The sequence below is a fragment of the Sesamum indicum genome, linkage group LG10, assembly GCF_026168435.1.
Source record: "Sesamum indicum cultivar Baizhima isolate 11 linkage group LG10, ASM2616843v1, whole genome shotgun sequence".
Lineage (NCBI taxonomy): Eukaryota > Viridiplantae > Streptophyta > Magnoliopsida > Lamiales > Pedaliaceae > Sesamum > Sesamum indicum.
This window is the reverse complement of record NC_142666.1, coordinates 2,001,060-2,019,872: the sequence shown is the minus strand read 5'-3', so window position 1 is coordinate 2,019,872 and position 18,813 is coordinate 2,001,060. Positions and strand designations below refer to the sequence as shown.

The following is an 18,813-nucleotide window of genomic DNA, read 5'->3' as shown; positions in this document are numbered from 1 at the left end:
TTCTTTTATTTTAAATCCCCATAAACTCCTTTTTTTTTTTTAATTACAAGTATGTCATTTTATTATAAATTATAAATATTTTTTGAAATTAATGATATTTCTAATATAATATGTTGATATTCATTAAACGTTGGTTAATTTTAAAAATTACTTTATAATTTTTTAAATATTATTTAGATATTTATAATTATAATAAATTTTAAAAATATAATTTGTAATTTATAAAAATTTTAAAATAATAAAAAAAGTTATAATTATGATACATTTTAAATGTTTGTTAAAGTTAATTTAATTTGGGTGTAAAAAAGATAAATAGCATGGAGGAGTAGAGAGACGTCATTCCCTGCAACCTCACAGCCTGGCAACCTCGGCCATCTCCCACTTGCATCTCTCTGCGTGTCGTCGTCTGATGTTGACACTTCCCTTCTTACAGCTGTCCTCCTCCTTCCCCCCACTCTCATATAAAATGCAGCGCCCGCACCCTATCATATATCCAACACCCTCTCTCTCTCTCTACAGAAAAACGAAATCATGGCGTGTAATTACCGTTTTGCCACTGTGTCTCCCCTGCTTTTACCACTCTTCGTCTTTCTCCTCTTCACCTCCTCTTCCATGGCGGCTCTGGTGCAGCAACAGCCCCTCGTCCTCAAATACCATAACGGCCTTCTGCTCAAAGGCACCGTTACTGTTAATCTCATCTGGTACGGCAAGTTCACCCCTGTCCAGCGCTCCGTCATCGTCGATTTTCTCCAATCTCTCAACTCCCCGGCCACAGCGCGGCCCTCCGTCTCGTCCTGGTGGAAGACGACGGAGAACTACAAGGGCGGTTCTGGTTCTTCTGCTATCGTCGTCGGGAAACAATTCCTCGACGAGAATTACTCCCTCGGGAAGTCCCTCAAAAATTCCCATATTGTGTACCTTGCCGCTAAGGGTGGGCACTCGGGCGGAGCGGTGAACGTCGTCCTGACGGCGAAGGATGTCGCCGTCGACGGTTTCTGCAGGAGCAGTTGCGGCAGCCACGGGTCTACTCGGGGACCAGCCCGGTTCGCGTACGCGTGGGTGGGAAACTCCGAAACCCAGTGCCCCGGCTACTGTGCGTGGCCGTTCCACCAGCCGCTGTACGGGCCGCAGACGCCGCCCCTTGTTCCCCCGAACGGCGACGTGGGGGTCGACGGCATGGTGATCAACCTAGCCACGGTTTTGGCGGGAACGGTGACGAACCCGTTCAACAACGGGTATTTCCAGGGACCGCCCACGGCTCCACTGGAGGCGGTCAGCGCTTGCACGGGCGTGTTCGGGTCGGGCGCTTACCCGGGATACACGGGTAGGGTGCTGACGGATAAGACAACGGGGGCTAGCTACAATGCGCATGGGGTGAAGGGCCGCAAGTATCTGCTGCCGGCGATGTGGGATCCTCGGACATCTCAGTGTTCAACACTCGTTTAATTTTAACAACAAAGAAATTTAAAAACAAAAAAAAAAAAAACGGCAAAGAAAAACTGGGGCAAGGTTCCGCTGCTCGCGGGTGTACGTATGTTAATACACGGCCTCGGGTGAAGGGTTTATGATGGGGTTTGGGGGTTTGTCCGCTTTGTGTGATTGTACATTTTGTTTTGTTATGTAAAGGAAAAAGGTGAAAGATTGCAATAGGGAAATAAAATAAGGAATACTGTTTATTATATATAAAGAAAAAGTGAAATTAAATATGAGCCGTTGGATTGATGGGCTTTTTGTGCGTGAAAGGGTAGGACAAAATAGCCTTAGTGCTGGGGGTGAAGGGAGCATTCGTTTCGTTGTTATCAGTTTGGGGTGTATACTTTAATATTCTTCACTTATCTCTAGATTATAGTCTATAATTATATAATATATATTAGTATATAATTTAAATATATAGATTAATTAACATATAAAGTGTAATAATACTTATAATATGATATCCAAATGATTTAGGAATTAAATTGGGTACGTATTTCGAGGATAATGTAATTTTACTTTCATGATTTAGTGAAATTGTATAAGGTAAGGATTCTTTTTGTTCATATGAGACGATAAGGAAAGGTAAAAGGGGAGGAAAAAAATAATAGTTTTTATTCAAATTATTTGATATGATTCGAAAAGAAGTAAATCTCAAATATTTCCACTTGTTTGGTAGGAAGAAAATAAATTGAGAAGAATTATTTTTATCTTTTTGGCTTTATACTTTTACTTTTTCATCCAACTTTGAATAGAAACAAAATTAGATTCCGGAGCAATTTCATATATATCGAGTTTTACTTTTACTCCATCTCTTCCCCTAACCCAACAACAAACTATGTCTTATACATTCTCTTTTTTACTTTCATTTTTCTTATAACTCACTTTTCATATTAACCAAACATACTCGTATTCAAATACTTCATATCATGTTTAAAAAAATATATGCAATATTGATATTCACTTCACTATATATATATATATACCGAGGAATTAAGAAAAGTACAAAAAACATTGATTAGTTTTTCTCATAAACCGTTACTTTATGTTCAATGACTACTTTGGGGAACAATTTTTATTATAGTAACATCATTTTAATTTTATATATATTACATTTTCGTTCTCATAAATATAAAAATATTATGAATAATACTAAAGAAAGTGTATAATAAAAAAATTATGTAAAATTTTCTATTAATGTCAATATTTTTCATCAAACCGTAACGAAACAAGGCTATGTGTAGACTTAGAGTTTTCATGTAAGTGTAATTTTAATATATTTTTTTTAAAGAAAGTATAATTTTTCGCCCTTTTTATAGGGTCAACGTTTGGTTAACTATTAAAATAGTGATATGAAATACTTTATAAATATTTTAATACATATATATATATATATTTACACACCACTTATTTTAAAATTTTCATACTTTAAAGCCTAAAATATCTACGTATAAATTTATTGAAAAAAAAAACTTAAATAATAGTATTATCCCATATTAATCAAATTTTGGTAGTATTATTTTTTAAAATATTTTAAAAATATTAAATTGAATCTATCAAATCCAACCGGACAGGTTCAAAATCTGAGTCAAGTCAGGTTCAAGTTCAAGAATCTTTTGACGGATCCGGTAACGAATTATGGCAAACCCTTACAAACCCAATGCGTTGCCCCCTATATTATTATTATTATTATTATAAATAGATAGGGAAATTAGACATTTTGTAAGTTTGGATTAGGGTTTTAGGGTAGTTTGGAGGTGATTTGGGTGGGAGAGATGTTTGATTGTTAACAAATTGATCAATCACTTTTCGACCAATCCATCAAATCAACTTCATCTCATACTATTCCAAGAATTAGGTATTGATCTGCATCTCTCCCACATTGTCAATGGATGTATCATTGATTGCCAAACCAACTTCTGTCTTTCTAACTAACTTATTTTCCTTCTCCCTAACATTAATTCAAGACCTTATTTTCAGAGATGAGTTTTGCAAGATTTTGTACTTTCGGGAAACCCAAAAACAAAAAACGTCATAACTTTTAAAGAAAGTTGAAATACAAAACGAAATCAAAAGTGAAAAGTGTTCGTAGAAATATGAAGTTGGAGTGTGTGAAAAAAATGCAGAAAAGATTAGAGTGCGTGTAGATAATTTCCATTTAGAATTTGTAAGCAGAAGCTGAGAACGCAAACACTCGTAATATGAACTTACATCCTAGAACATGCCAGAATAACTGGAGGAGAAAATCATCTGCATCTGTAAACATACAATCTTATTGAGAAAACATGTCCCAACAAATTAGACCAACGAAAACTAAAACCACTCGCATATATAAACATCTATAGAAGTACTTTGTGACCGACTAGACCAAGTCTCATTTGGGCTGCAATATATTATGAGTTACCTCAACATTTTCATTAGACTTGCACTGACATGCATGCAACCATTATAAGTACGTACCGGACTAAAATAACTCAGAATAATCGTCGTTGCTTAAAGCAGTCTCCGAAGGTTGAGAAGTTTCCTACAACCTCAAAGAGGGTAGAGTGCGTTGTGTTCCAATTCTTCTCCTCCGAAGGCGCTCAGCTATGATAAAAGCAAGCTCCAAAGACTGAGAAGCGTTAAGCCTTGGATCGCAGTGGGTGTGGTAGCGTGAACTCAAGTCATTGTAAGTGATTGTCCTAGACCCTCCGACGCATTCTGTGACATTTTGCCCGGTCATTTCCAAATGCACGCCTCCAGGGTAGCTTCCTTCTTGATCGTGCACATCAAAGAATGCTCTCACCTCAGCCTGCCAAGATATACGACCAGTTAGTAAAGAAATACATCACCCTTATATTTTGGGAGATAGGATGATCTTGACCTTTGAGGAATAGTGCAAATTAATATACTAGTGTTTTTGCTTCAGCCAGTTGGTTTTAGGACTCATCTTTCGCTGCACTGGTGTTATATCAACATGTTTCACGCCACAAAGTAGGATTGAAAATAAAACATTATTTTTATGGCATTTGAATGGAAGAGAAATTTCAGTTAAGTTCTTGATATAGTTACTTCAGCATGGAGAACATGGTATAATTACAATGAAGCAACCTAAGGATGTAATGTAAGGAAGAAAAGAGATGGTAGAAAATACCCTGATTGCATCAAAGGAACGGGTCTTCAGTCCACAAGGAGCTTTAATGGTGTTTCCATGCATAGGGTCACTGACCCAAGTGACAATTTGACCTGCCCGACGAACTGCCCTAATCAGATAAGGAAGTTTCACCCTCATGTTCTCAGCTCCCATTCGGGTGATCACCGTTATTCTTCCAGGTTTGTTTTCAGGATTCAGAATATCGATGAGTTTCACTAGCTCATTTGGATCCATCTTATCGCTAACCTGCAATCACAAACAAAAGGATGCAATATAATATTACCCACTACCCAATAGTTCATCTTTTCACATATAACCATGATAATATGGATCATATCCGTAAGCAACTCATTTTCAAAAAGTAATCAGTGAATCAAGTTAAATATATAATTCTGAGAACCTTGATCCCCAAAGGGTTGGAAACTCCTCTTAAGAACTCGACATGAGCACCATCTAGTTGCCTTGTTCGTTCCCCAACCCAGAGCATGTGGGCCGAGCAGTCATAATAAAGGCCAGAAGTTGAGTCCTCTCTGGTAAGTGCTTGTTCATAGGGTAAAAGTAAGCACTCATGTGATGTCCAAAACTCTGTAGTGGTCATGACAGGGTGGTCAGCTGTAAGACCACATGATGCCATGAAGCCAAGGGCCTCGTCAACACGGTGAGCCAGTTCCCGGTACCTTTTTCAGAATAGCAGGAACAATTGATTTAATCCTTGGATTGAAAAAGAGAATTTCCGGGAATCCAATAGTTGGATAAAAGGAAACAAGCATAGGATATACCTATCGCCCTGCTCGCTGTGTTCAGTAAAATCAAGGTTCCACTGAGTGACCCTCTGCATGGCAGCATATCCTCCAGTAGCAAATGCCCTTAGCAGGTTTAGGGTAGCCACAGATTGTGTGTAGGCCCGAATCATTCTCTGGGGGTCTGGCACTCTTGATTTCTCGTCAAAAGCATCTCCATTAACATTGTCGCCACGATAACTTGGCAGTTTGACACCATCCTTCTCCTCTAACTGATCAGATCTCGGTTTAGCAAACTGCCCCGCCATTCTTCCGACCTAAGAGTACAGTTCCAAGATACAAAAGGCAATCACTGAATTTCCATTTGTTAATTGTTGATAGTGAACCAGTGATAGCACCAAATGGATACAGTACTAGAAAAATAAAAAAGATATTCTGAGAACCAAGTAGGTGTGAGCTTTAGTCTGGTTTTCTGCAGGAACAGAGCAGGAACGGCTTCATATTGGGTTATAAATCATGATACCATAAATCAACGCTTTTAGACAGAAGTGAATTATGCATGGCTGCTTTTATAAACTATAACCCCCCCCTCCCTCCCTCCCTATATCTTAATGGGTATAAGCTCTGTTACAGATCTTACTTACTGCTTCAAAAACAGGAGACAATAGCATGATTTGATTCCTAAACCAATTTCAGCAACCCAAGACCATCCACACTTGTGGTAGGCACATGAAGTTTCAATCTCAGTCAAAATTTTCAAATAATAGAGCAATTGACTTCAGGATTATCCACTGACGCCATGCCCACCCACTTCAGGATCATACCTAAATCTTCCTATATCTTGAAGTTTTTGATTCCCGCAAATCCTTGCTAAAAACAATCGAAGAACAATTAAAGATGCTGAAGTAATTAACATCCACATTCATACTAACACAATTCCCACATTATCATCCTACCAACCTCAACAATTTTATCAACTAGGGAACTTCAAAACCATACTCCATATACTAACAACAACAACAAAGTAATCACATCAGATGACTTCTCACCCCTAAACTTGAATTCAAATCAACATAGCACTTTATGCATGTTTAGCTTCTAATTACATACCAAGCACATGCATTCAAACTACTACATCAGAAGAAAAATAAAAGGAAACAAAAAATGGAACATTCTTCAGTAACATCTTAAATAGTGAAAAGAAGAGAAACGGAAAAGACCTTAACAACAGGCATCTGACCACCAAACATGAGGACAACGCTCATCTGCAAGAGCACCCTGAAAGTATCCCTAATGTTATTGGCGCTGAATTCTTTGAAACTCTCAGCACAGTCACCACCCTGCAAAAGAAACGCATTCCCGAGAGCCGCCTGTCCCAGCTTCTCCTCCAGGCTACGTGCCTCACCGGCAAAAACGATCGGAGGGAAGGATGCCAGAGTTTTGAGGACTGATTCGAGGGTAGCTTCATCCGGGTACTCCGGAAGCTGGAAGGCCTTCTTGGATTTCCAGCTATCAAGACTCCAACTTTTAGGTGGTGGGGTAGTGGTGGTGGCGGTTGACGGCGGTTGGTTGGAGGACTTGACGGCAAAGATCGTTCTTGATCCGGGTTTAATTGAGGGAGTCGGAAGTGAGGCGGGTTTGATGGAAATTGAGGGTCTGGAGGATGCGGCGGCGGGGTGGAGGAATGGGTTGGGCAAGTGGGGTGCAGCGGCGGCGGCGGGGGTTGTGAGAGCCATAGCTTTTGCCTGCATAATTTGCAGTGGGTAAGGGAGAGACTGGAAAAGTAGATTTGGAGAGAGAATGGCTCAGAAGGAGAGAGAGAAATGAGAAGAGTGGATTTTTATGTTATGTGGAGAAGTGATTGCTGACAGATTCTAACAATTTTTCATGTCTATAGAATTTCAGTTTAATTTTTATATTTAATTAGAATAAATTACTTTAAATTTCCATAATAAATTATATAATAGAGAAATTTCCCTTTTATATAATATAATTATATAACTCGTAAACGCTAAAATAAAAGCATCAACTCAATTCTTGTTGAAGTTTAACCCTTTTTCAAGAAAAAATTGATAAAAATATAAATACTATGATGTTAGATAAGTTATTATGAAAAAAGGATGTAAAAATATAATGTTGGTCAGACATTATTATAAAAGATGATACAAAATTTTAAAAAATGTATAAAATTAGAATTTATAATTTAAAATGATATTTTATACAATTTAATACAAAATTTCAGTAAACACGAATATTATTAATAAAGATACTAGTAATTTCTCAGATAATGAGGCATGCCTATATTAGATTAAGGGATAATTACTTCGTTCCCTTGAAATTTGGTATAATTACACGTAAATTTAATGTGATTTAAAAAATTAAATCTAATACTCTTGAATTTTGCTTTTGTCTAACAAATAAGTACACATATTAACAAAAATTCACCAATTTTACTAATATTAACAAAAACAATCAGAATAAAATAAATATTTACCTCCAATTGACTTATTACTAATTTATTGCTAATCAAATAAATAATTTTATGACCAAATTAACATTATATACATCTCTTACACATAAATACATGTGAGTAGATACACCTTCACCGCTATAGGAATAGTTTAATTTGAAAAAATTTGCAACAAGTTAATTATAAAGCAAATATCAATATTTATTCAATTTTTTTTATTAATATTAACAAATTCAATGAATTTTAAATAATAAATGAACCTATTTGTTAGACGAAAACAAACCTTAAAATATTGGAGGTAATTTTTCAAATCACAACAAATTTACATATAATTACATCGAATCTCAAGAAAAACGAGTATAATTAGTCCTTGTATTAAACATCAGAAAAGCTCGATGCAATTTACCCATTTAATTTTAGGGCGGGGGAGGGTGTTCTTATTCATGCACTCGTACATTATGTTAGCGAAAAAATTAGGAGTTTGGTTGGTGGGGGAAGGGAGTGTTTCTTGTTCATGCCCTTGGTTTTGCTTACACAATCACAATGGCTTCTTGAAAATGGAGGCTTGAGAATATGGGTAAGAAGGCAATGATCATAATTACAGATATTGATTAATGTGATTTCACTAAAAGCTTCACTATCACTGCCAATCACAACACATCACATAGAAAGAAGAGGGAAAAAACATTCAAAGGTGAAGTACATGAAATATCCAGGAGCAGTAAGTTTAAACTTGAGGCTCAGAAGTAAGGGCTGTATCTCATGGGTACTCTAAACCTGGGAACTTTCCTGCAATTCATCAACAAACATCCATCACTAATTCGGAATTAATAGGCGTGTTGGGATTAAACAGGGTGAGAATTCACAAATCTAGTTTCGAGCATTTTGCATTCCACCATCGAAACATAGATCAAACCATGCATATACAAAGATGCAAAGAGAATGATTAATACCCATATCCATAAGGAGAGTACATGTATGGAGCAGGCATGTATGGCGTCCTAGATCGAAAGCCCATATAGGGATTGGAGCGCCGGGGGCGGAATTGCTTCATGCCTGGGACGTTGGTCCTCTTGGCGGATACCTGGAATGAAGTCAAAGGAACACTTCAAGAAATTAGATGATATCCGGACATAGATGGCAGCTATATCTGTGACGTCACATAGTTTTGAATACATAAATGACATGAGTGGAGGATGGAGCACAACCTTCAATTGGCGACCGTGCAGTTCAGATTCATTCAGAAGAATAGCTTGCTCTACAGCTTCAGGTTCAAGGAACTCAACATATGCATATCCTTTTGGTTGTCCATACTTGTTAGTCCTAATAGTTACTCTATTCACTGTACCACAAGACTGGAAATGCTGCTGCACTTCCTCCGGTGTACATGAATAATCCACCTATAAGGCAAATTCTAGACTCAATTTCAACATCCCAAAAAACGCCTTCAGAAACCAACAAATAATGATTCAGATGAGTGCATACCTGCTGGTGTAATACACATTGCATATATAAAATCAAAATACAGTAGAACCAGAAGCAAGTAGCATATTTGTGAAGGGACAATCCCAGTGAACAGAACAGCATAAAGATCAGGTAAAATGACAGCATCACAACAGACTTAACATCGACAAAATACCTGACAACATATCAAATAATTCTCAAAACGTACCACAACATGCGTGCAAGGATGCCTTCTCACTTAATCAACTAAGATTTGTTAATTAATGTGGCAAACATATTAAGAATGCAACACACACACACACACAAAATAAATAAATAAATAGGAACCATATTCTACATTTCTAGAGGACAAATACATTTTTAGACTCATGAGTATTAATGTATTTGTGATACAGTAAGTCAAAAAATGATTAAAAGCTTAAAAATGAAAGCAGAAAAGTATATTGTTATGTCACCTAAAATAAATGATATGACATACATGTGGATATAAGACCTAACTTCATAGAAAGAGACCACAAGACTATGGAAATTTCACATAAATAAAAAATCTCACATTGCCAACAAAAACTGATCGAGAATCCACTTCTTCCCTATTTGTCTGATTAGCTGCAGCAGCAGCAGGATCTGTGGCAAAAAGTCGTACATATGAGTATACGTAAGTCATGTTCATCAAGAATTGAATAGAAAGAGAAGATTATCATCATCGATGATATTATATAGGTATTGTCACTTAGGCAAAGATGCATCCATATAGGATAAAAAAGCATTAAGTATCATCACCTTCATTAAACATAAAAAAGAGACAAACTGCATCCTCAAGTCCGATATACTGCTCATGTTAAAAATAATCCCCATTACACTAGAGACATGGCAGCTCTTGGTGGAATTGTTTAAGGGACTGTGAAAATATGCAGAAAATATGAAACGAAAATAAATGCGGCAGGATTTTATGTGGTTAAACAAATTCTCTTACGTTTATAGTTGCTACTTGGATTTTCTTTTCTGTATATTGCAATCGAAAGTCATCCATCAACTGTTTATACGTCCGAAAGTTAGGTAAAACAAGCATTTGTCTTGCTAGACAACGACATAAATCTGTGTCTATATGCACAAACAAGTATCTTACTACATGAAGACGCTGAGAATCGCCAACTACAAGACTAGGACATCAAATAGGGCAACAGAGCTACTCAACCACATGTCACAACATGAAGTTACAAAACCAATAACGCAAACCACATATCAGGAAGAAAAATGTTCCATAATATAGGAATTACAATCAGACCAAGAAACCACATGGAAACAAATAAAACAACAGAAAACCTTCAATAGCATTCACATCCTAGAAGGGGTGTGGATCCAATTCCAATGCACCCAACCACACCATAGGACACAAGTGTTTACATGCACCAAAAAACACACTTTCTTGCTGTCCTCTTTCTAATGCTTCAGGCTTCAGCAGCAATAACAAGCTTTCTAATAGAAGGATGTACCTGTCCCACTTCGTCATGATGAGAAGAAGTCCTCAATCCTTACAGCCTAATCAAACATTTTAAGTTTCATAATCAATACTACCAACTAAAGCTACACGACAACAACAGAAAAATGGTGTCTCCACAGCTAAATAATAGCAAATCCAATCCCCTAAGAATCAATTTTAAAAATTCATTCATCTCCAATCAAATTTCCAGAAATGCTTCGCCAGACTCACTAGAAGATAAGCATCCTTAACAACATGCATAGGATATCAGGACTGAGCTAACATCGTCGACACTAATCAACATACAATTACCACGTCTTTCACATTACACGCCGTCTCTTGCCACACTAATATATTCTAACCGGATTAAACACAAAAAGTATAGCCAACTTCTAAATTCTAACTAACATAAAAGGAAACAAGACACCCCAAGGATAAAAATAGAAGCTTTAGAGGGAAAAGGGGTAACCTTGAACTGCACCCATCTCCTGTTCGACTTTCGCCTGCATTTCCCGAAGCGCAGCCGCTTCATCCTCCATCTCCTTCAGCCTCTTCTTCATGTCATCCAGCTCCTACCCACCATATGCTTACACAAAAGTTAGGGTTTTTTTATGATTTGCAAAACAAAATCGAACCCAAATTTGATTAAACCAAAAAAAAACATTGGGAAAGGATTGATGGAACGATTCATTACAACGGCAGCCCCTTCCTCCTCCGCCGCCATCTCGACGTCGCCCTCCATCGCTCTCTCTCTCTCTCTCAGACACACTTCGCGAAGAGAGGGTATTTTTGTGCCTTGAAAATAGTACGTACACTTAAAGTGACAGTTCTAGCCCTTGGAAATCGGCATTATTCCGTTTACGTCCCCCTCGAACTTGTAGAAGGTTGATACAGTTATCTAAGATCCTTATTAAACACGTTTGCATAATTTAAAATTTAATATATTATTAATTAATGAATAAAAAATACACTTTGTCCGTCTAAATTATTTTTAATATAAATTAAATTAATAAATATAGTATTTATCTCTACAACTAAATATTTGAACGAATTGTTTTTATATTTTATATATATATATTTGTAGTTTAAAGGATTTTTATTTTTAATAATTTTGTATTTTTAATTTAATTAATTTTTTTAATTGAAAAACATTTATCTTAACCATAATAAAACAAAATATAATTGGTAAGTTAAATATTTTTAAATTTATTACATCTTATAAACTCAAAGTTAAGTAATAAATGTATAATAAATATATAAAAGACTTTCATGTAAAATATTTTATTAATTTTATAATAAAATTAAGTTATTAACTATTTAAATTTTTTAGATAAAAATGAATAAATTACAAATCAATTTGATAAAAATATTTTCTTTATAAAATAAGATACAAATATTTATTCAATTTTTCTTACAAGTGTTTAAGTTTTGATTAAACTTGTATATTGTTAGTTTTATTCCAAAGTATATATGATGGTATATTATATTTATTATTAATTTATTAAATTTATTAACTTATTACTCTGCTCTTAATTTAAACTGTTCACTTACTAAAAGTTCTTTTTTGCTAGAAAATAATTTAGCAATAATTTAATTATAAAATATTAACATATATTGAGATTAATATAATTATTCAAGTAAGGGATTGTTCAATCAGGGGTAATTAACAATTATATTTATTAATTTAAAAGGTAACTGTTGATCAACAATAATTCAAAGGGGCTGAGTGCGTTTAATCCTTACTTAATAAAAAATAAAATAATTAATTCATTAGTATTGATATATGTTAAATATTATTTTAATAATTTTATACAATGAATAGAATATAATATTAATACAAAAAAAATGACAATTTTGCATAAAAATAAACATACATAATGGTATATTAATTGATATGTGTCAATAAAAAATAATCCCTCATACTGAACAAATTGTATAAATATTTATTTATTTATTTTAGTATTCTAATTTATTATAAATAATTATTACCACAACATTATATATTTTCTTTCTCGTAATTATGGATTATTAACAATTTTTGTTTTGCAACTTACTCCAATTAGTCAAGTTTCTATGAATGAGTAAATCTCGATTTTGATTGTTTCCATCAAAATTGTTAATATGGGCTAAATTTGTTAAAAAATGATTAAAGACTAAATTTGTAAAAAAAATAAAATAAAATAAACATGTAAGTAGAGTAAATAATAGAACAAAAAATACTATTGGCCTCGTATGTGTACCATATTTGGCGTGAGCGCAACATTAAGCGATTTGATGGAGTACATAGAAATATATGCATTGTGGGTGCACTGACCTACTACTATTAGCAATATTGTGCCTGTCGAGGAAATCGCTTAAATTAAGCAAGTTGTATTGTACAGTTATACTTTTTTACTTAATGAAAATTACCTTTATAAAAAAAAATAAAAAATACTAATAACCTATAATTACAAAATCAAAAATATAATATTGCCCAATTAATATTGAGAGAAAATGCACAAAATTCTTATTTTGAATCTTCATATATCAAATTACGTAATCAATTGAGGAGGGGAAGTTGAAGTATGGATTACTACTCTTTACATAATTGTTAAAGCAATTCAAAGTTTGATCTAAGATAGTTCACAACAATCAAAGCAATTCAAAGATGATCTGTCTTATCATTCCAAATTTCCAAACAAACTCTCTCAATTCCCAAGATTTCATTTGATTTTCCCATGATTTTTCTTGAACCCTAGCTTTGATTCCAAGTTTTCTTCAAGACCCTCAATACAATTTCTGAAAATCAAAGAGAAAAGGAAGAAGATGTTCACCCTCAAACTCCACACCGTCGACTTCCCTCAACCTCTCCACACCACCCTCACTTCCACCACCTCCGCCGCCGCCGGCCCGAATGCGAATACTAATCTGAAGCCCGCCCAACTGATGGGAGTGGCCCATCTCTTCCGTCAGTTGCCGTCCGCCTCCGTCCCTGCCGTCACCGTTGCCAATATCAGCGCTCGCACCACTCTGGTCTTCGTGGTGGCCGTCCCCAACTATTTGTCTTCGGATGACTTCCTCCTCTTCTGTGGGAATCACGTCCCTCACTTTGAAGAAATCCTCTTCCTAAGGTAAGAACTTCAAGTACAATGTATAATGCGGGCGGGAGAAGAACTTTGTGTTGTGGTGGATTATAATATCAGTATTTAGATTTACCCTGTCGAATTGTAGTATGTGATAATCAGTGTGGAATTGTAGTATGTGAGTTTACCCTTTGGAATTGTAGTATCGGATATAAACTTGTAGGATCATTGTTTTCTTTGCTTCTTCTCTTTGAAGGCTATGCTTGTGTGTCTTATTTAATTACTAGCTTTGTTAATTTGTTTTTGTTGTTTGGCCATTCCGGTATGTGTATGTGTATCTGTCAGGAATGATGGAATGGAGGACAGGTATAGTGTTCTGATCAGGCTAGAAAGTCAGTTGGCGGCTGATGGGTTCTACTGTAGTTACAACGGCAAAAGATTCAAGCCATCTGAGGTACCATGATCATTTACTCAAAAGATGTACATTCGCATTGTTCCTCGGTATACTGTTTTTCTTTTTCTCCTCCTGATCTCGTCTGGTTTGATAATTGTGTTTTCAGGTTGAGGTTTGCCATATATATTTTGCTCAAGCAGTTGAGTACACTGAATCTGCAGAAGTCGCTAGTATACCTCCACCTGATTATACTGAATTGCCCTCCTGTCCTGTTTGTCTTGGTCAGTCTCTTTGCCACGCGGAATGTGTTTCTTGTGTGTGAATAGATTTGTCCCTGGTTTTTTTGTCTGTGCTTCCTGTTTTTTCGTGCTTTCATCTACTGCTTTTTCTTTTTAAGGGGTATGTTCTGTTGCGTGTGAACTGCTCTTTTCAAGTTTATGGATGATGAAATAATGAGATTTCTCGTGGTTACGATGTCTTCTTTTTGGTGAAAATGTTAGAGCGATTGGACCCAGATACTAGTGGAATACAGAGCACGTTGTGTGACCATTCTTTTCATTGTTCTTGCGTCTCCAAATGGACCTATTTGTCTTGCCCGGTTAGTGTCCGCTGATTTTATGTTAATTTCCTTTTCATTTTCGCTTTATATGATATTTATTTATACTAAGCACACAGTGGTCAATACCTTTGTAGTTTGACTTGTTGCTATTATGTTTTCAGTAAACCAACTGGCAAGTTTTAGGCATGAGTTCATGAAGAGCTCCATTCATTTTATTTGAGAACAATGAGAATGCTTTTAGTAGCTTTGCGTTGTTGCTTTTCCCCTCTTCTTTGCAGGTTTGTCGACTTTGTCAGGAACAAGATGAAAGGCCGGTCTGTGCTGTATGTGGAACTCTCAAGAACCTTTGGATCTGTTTGATCTGTGGTTTTGTAGGATGTGGAAGGTAGTACTGTTTACTTTATCATGGGTTATAGTTGCTTTATTTTGAGGCCCGATGTCATTAACCATGTGATTTTTGATTGGTCCTACCCTGTTTTGAGGATTTCAAATTATCTGGCTAAATAGTTTGTATGATATAGATATGAAAAGGGTCATGCTAGTGGACATTGGAGTGACAAGAAACATCATTTTTCCCTAGAACTGGAAAAGCAACAAATCTGGGATTATGTGGGAGACAGATATGTTCATCGGTTGAATCAATCAAAAGTTGATGGGAAATCCGCCATTGTGAGTTCAAGGTGCAGTTCAGTTGAAGAATGTGGAACATGTGGATGTGATGAAGGGGAAGGACTGGACGGCGCCCTCTTTAGCAGCAAAATTGAAGGGGTACTTCTCATTCATCTTCAAAAAGACTATACAGTTTTACTGCAGTTTGAGAAATGATTTAACACTCAGCCTGTAAATTTCCTTGGATCACTTTTTATGGGGTAGCTCTTACTTTTTGAAATGACAGCACCCAGTGGTGGTGCTATAAGGTTGAATTTGTCAGTTTTAGATTGGATGGACACTATATATTGAACACTTGATATCATCAGATGTTTGATTCATTTCTTTTTTCTCTTTGCCAATAGATTCTGGATGAGTACAACCGTCTTCTTGCAAGTCAGCTGGATATTCAGAGACAAGTAGGTACAACCTAGATCGATTGGGTTTGAAATAGTATAGGGTTTTGATAGGTGATTGCTGAATTCATATTCTTTTTTTATGGTCCTAGATATATTTCTTTGAGCAATAGACTTCAAGATGGTAGAGTATCGAACTAGATACACAAGTTGTGAGAGATCAGTGGCTAGTTTCTTTTAACTTCTTATATTTTTATCTCACTGTCTGTCAGCATTATGAATCATTACTTGCTGAGGAAAAAAGTAGAAAAGAGAGCTCAACGGCAAAAGCTGTCCAGAAGGCTATATTTTCACGGACGCATGATCTAGAAGACAAATTGGAAAAATATGCAGACGAAAAGAAGGCTGTTGCAGATGTGAACTTCTTGTTCTATTTATGGTTTGTTAAATTTCCATGCCGTTTGATGTAGAATGTCTCATTTTTTTCTCATTGGTGTCTCAGAGGAATAAAGAGCTTATGAAGAAACAAGAATTCCTACAGAACAAGTTCAAGGAAATTGAAGAAAGGTAATTACTTTTTCTCCACTGGCATATGTTGGTCTTATTTCATAAGCTGGTATTTACTTCTTGACGCTTGGAGAAAAATGCTCTTTCAACTTATTAATCAAATAGTCGGTGCCTTACTGGAAGTCTAGAAATAATTGAGCTTTTGAGCGCCCTCTCTGTTCCATCTCTGAAGTACTTCGTTTCACAAGCTACCAATCTTGTGTTGCATAATATTGCAGTGGTCCATACTTGAATGCTAAATTCAATGGTTGCACCGGAGGCTTTTCATTTTTCTAAACTAGGTGCATGCTAGTACTGGCAACTTTTAGGTTTTCCGAGTTCATTAACTATCTCATACTCATTTTTATAGGTTAAGATCGAGTCTCAAGTCGAAGGATGAAAAGATTTTAGATCTACAAGAACAGGTACAAGCTCATACTTGGCATAGTAGCATTCAATTTATCCAGGTACGAGCAAAAAAAGCTACAATGTTATACTTGAATCGCAGATAAGAGACCTAAAAGTTTATGTTGAAGCCCAAAAAATGGTTACAAGCATGGAAGACTCAGACGGCATTAGAGGAGGGACTATTTTGCCTGTAGAGTCGAACCAATCGTCTTCTGGCAACCCGAAACGGCACACAAAGTCTGGCCGACGACGAAATTAAAGTCCGAACACCTTTCAAGATCACATTGTGCAGGTTCATCATCCCATCTGCTGCTTCTTTGCTGCATTTTCTGTTTTGACATGGAAAATACATTGCCCCTGCTGTTGTAAATTCACTGCAAAATTTAGAATGATTGATAGAAATATTGTTGTAAATTCAAGGCTTGTAATATGGCAAGCAACCTGACGTTTGTCCGGAGAAGGAACAAATGCTATGCAATTGATGTGTTTGCAAAAACCATGGATTTGTTCATCTTTTCTTCCCTTTTTCTTCAATTTGTTACTTTTTCCATCCTTACATACTTCCTGTCATTGAGTATTTTATCAAATAACTAATTTGATAATCTACACTTTTGCTTTTATTTACAATAATATAGTTCAAAACGAGATTCAAAGAATTTGATTTTTTTTTAATATGGAAAAAAATCACATTTCTTCGAATTTATTTTCAGAAATTTGAAATTCCTACCTTCAAATCTCTTAATTCAAACGTAATCAGAAGAAACATTTTTATCACATTGTAAATCTTTTAATTAAATGCATTCTTTTTATTAATGGAGGAAAAGGGAAATCAAAAGCCAAATGGGCACATAACAAAATAAGAGTAAATTAGGATGGATCTCTGTTAAAATTTGGTATAATTATGAATATTCATCATTATTCAAAAAAATTATAAATAATTTCTTATCATTTAATAAAATTATGTAATTTTGGATTAAGATTAATTGTCAACTTTTGCTTTGTTGTATCTTTTTCTAAAAGAAAAATTACAAAAAAAAAATTGCACAAGATGGACGAAAATATTTATAAATTTATAAAAAAATTATACTTAATCCATGAAATTTTTTTTCATACAATTTTAAAAAAGAAGTAAAATTATGATTTATACAAGAGAGTTTTTATCAGTTCATAAAAAAAAATTGATGGAAAGCTAACAGAGACTAACAGATTATATTAATGGTTAGACGACATTTAAAATCAGGGATATTGGTAATTTTTCAAATAATTAAAAAGTATTTATAATTATACTAAAATTTAGGTGTAATTACCCAATAAAAACTTATACGAATTAAAGATCAAATTAAATTAATATCATACTATTATATAATTAAATTATTTTTTAACAGACTTTATACTAATCACATAATATATATATATAATGCATTTAGTATATAATAATTAATTTTCAATTATTAAAATTTCAGAAATGTTATAAGTTTGAAGTGGATAGGGATGAAACATTAGGCTAATGTTAGGAGGGTGTTTGGCTAACATCAAATGTTGGCCCAGTTTCTACACTTTTCTATCCACTTTTTCTTTTGATGGACACACTCATAACACTATTGTCACCGGGGACGCACCAATATAAGGTGACCGCTGCGTCTCATTAGATAAGCATTCAACACCAAATTGCTCCAAATCTAAACCTATTTATTATTATTATTATTTTTTTGAAAAAATTACAACCACCCTTGTTGAAATTTGACATAATTATAAATACATCTTTATTATTTGAAAAGTTATAAATACCTCATGATTTTAACGTTCATATAAATATGAGTTTATTGCGTTAGAGTCCGTTAGGTTTCCATCTAACTTTTATAGTGAACTGACCAAAATATCCTGTTTGATTATAAATTTTAATTTTATAAATATTTTATTATTTTTTAAAAAATATTTTTAGGACTAATATTCCCTATAGATTATTCATTTTACCCACTCTTAAAAGTTTTATATTTTTAATTTTTTTATAAAAATATTTCAACAAGGGTAAAATAGTAATGTCCACTTCACCAACTAGGGTCACATAATTATTTTCTAT

The 18,813-nt window shown here is 34.9% G+C and overlaps 3 protein-coding genes and 1 pseudogene across 5 annotated transcripts; 2 read left to right on the top strand and 2 right to left on the bottom strand.

Moving 5' to 3' along the window:
- Positions 1–475: 475 nt before the first annotated feature.
- Positions 476–1,722, top strand: LOC105172612 (protein EXORDIUM-like 2 pseudogene; annotated as a pseudogene).
- A 2,002-nt stretch (positions 1,723–3,724) lies between these two features.
- LOC105172823 (phospho-2-dehydro-3-deoxyheptonate aldolase 2, chloroplastic) lies at positions 3,725–7,197 on the bottom strand. The gene is made up of 5 exons (XM_020697266.2): positions 6,567–7,197; positions 5,386–5,663; positions 5,007–5,283; positions 4,607–4,852; positions 3,725–4,264 (listed from the first exon to the last, which is right to left on the bottom strand). Exons 1-5 carry the CDS (start codon positions 7,095–7,097, stop codon positions 3,998–4,000), a joined length of 1,599 nt encoding a protein of 532 aa, XP_020552925.2. The 5' UTR covers positions 7,098–7,197; the 3' UTR covers positions 3,725–3,997.
- Positions 7,198–8,405: 1,208 nt separating this feature from the next.
- On the bottom strand, positions 8,406–11,614 carry LOC105172613 (polyadenylate-binding protein 2). 3 transcript variants are annotated; one of them, XM_088885772.1, is made up of 6 exons: positions 11,455–11,614; positions 11,230–11,332; positions 9,834–9,904; positions 9,025–9,216; positions 8,791–8,900; positions 8,406–8,605 (listed from the first exon to the last, which is right to left on the bottom strand). In XM_088885772.1, the coding sequence occupies exons 1-6, from the start codon at positions 11,500–11,502 to the stop codon at positions 8,557–8,559; spliced, it is 573 nt and encodes a 190-aa protein (XP_088741898.1). In that variant the 5' UTR covers positions 11,503–11,614; the 3' UTR covers positions 8,406–8,556. The 3 variants fall into 3 exon arrangements, with proteins under 3 accessions (XP_088741898.1, XP_011092431.1, XP_088741899.1); XM_011094129.3 differs by having other exon boundaries at positions 8,770–8,900; positions 11,455–11,613; XM_088885773.1 differs by having other exon boundaries at positions 8,770–8,900; positions 11,230–11,346; positions 11,455–11,563.
- Positions 11,615–13,283: 1,669 nt separating this feature from the next.
- Positions 13,284–17,244, top strand: BRIZ1 (zinc finger (ubiquitin-hydrolase) domain-containing protein). Its single transcript, XM_011094131.3, has 11 exons — positions 13,284–13,870; positions 14,168–14,276; positions 14,383–14,497; positions 14,717–14,814; positions 15,054–15,160; positions 15,297–15,543; positions 15,789–15,842; positions 16,052–16,195; positions 16,282–16,346; positions 16,696–16,750; positions 16,834–17,244. Exons 1-11 carry the CDS (start codon positions 13,566–13,568, stop codon positions 16,990–16,992), a joined length of 1,458 nt encoding a protein of 485 aa, XP_011092433.1. The 5' UTR covers positions 13,284–13,565; the 3' UTR covers positions 16,993–17,244.
- The last annotated feature ends 1,569 nt before the right edge of the window (positions 17,245–18,813 follow it).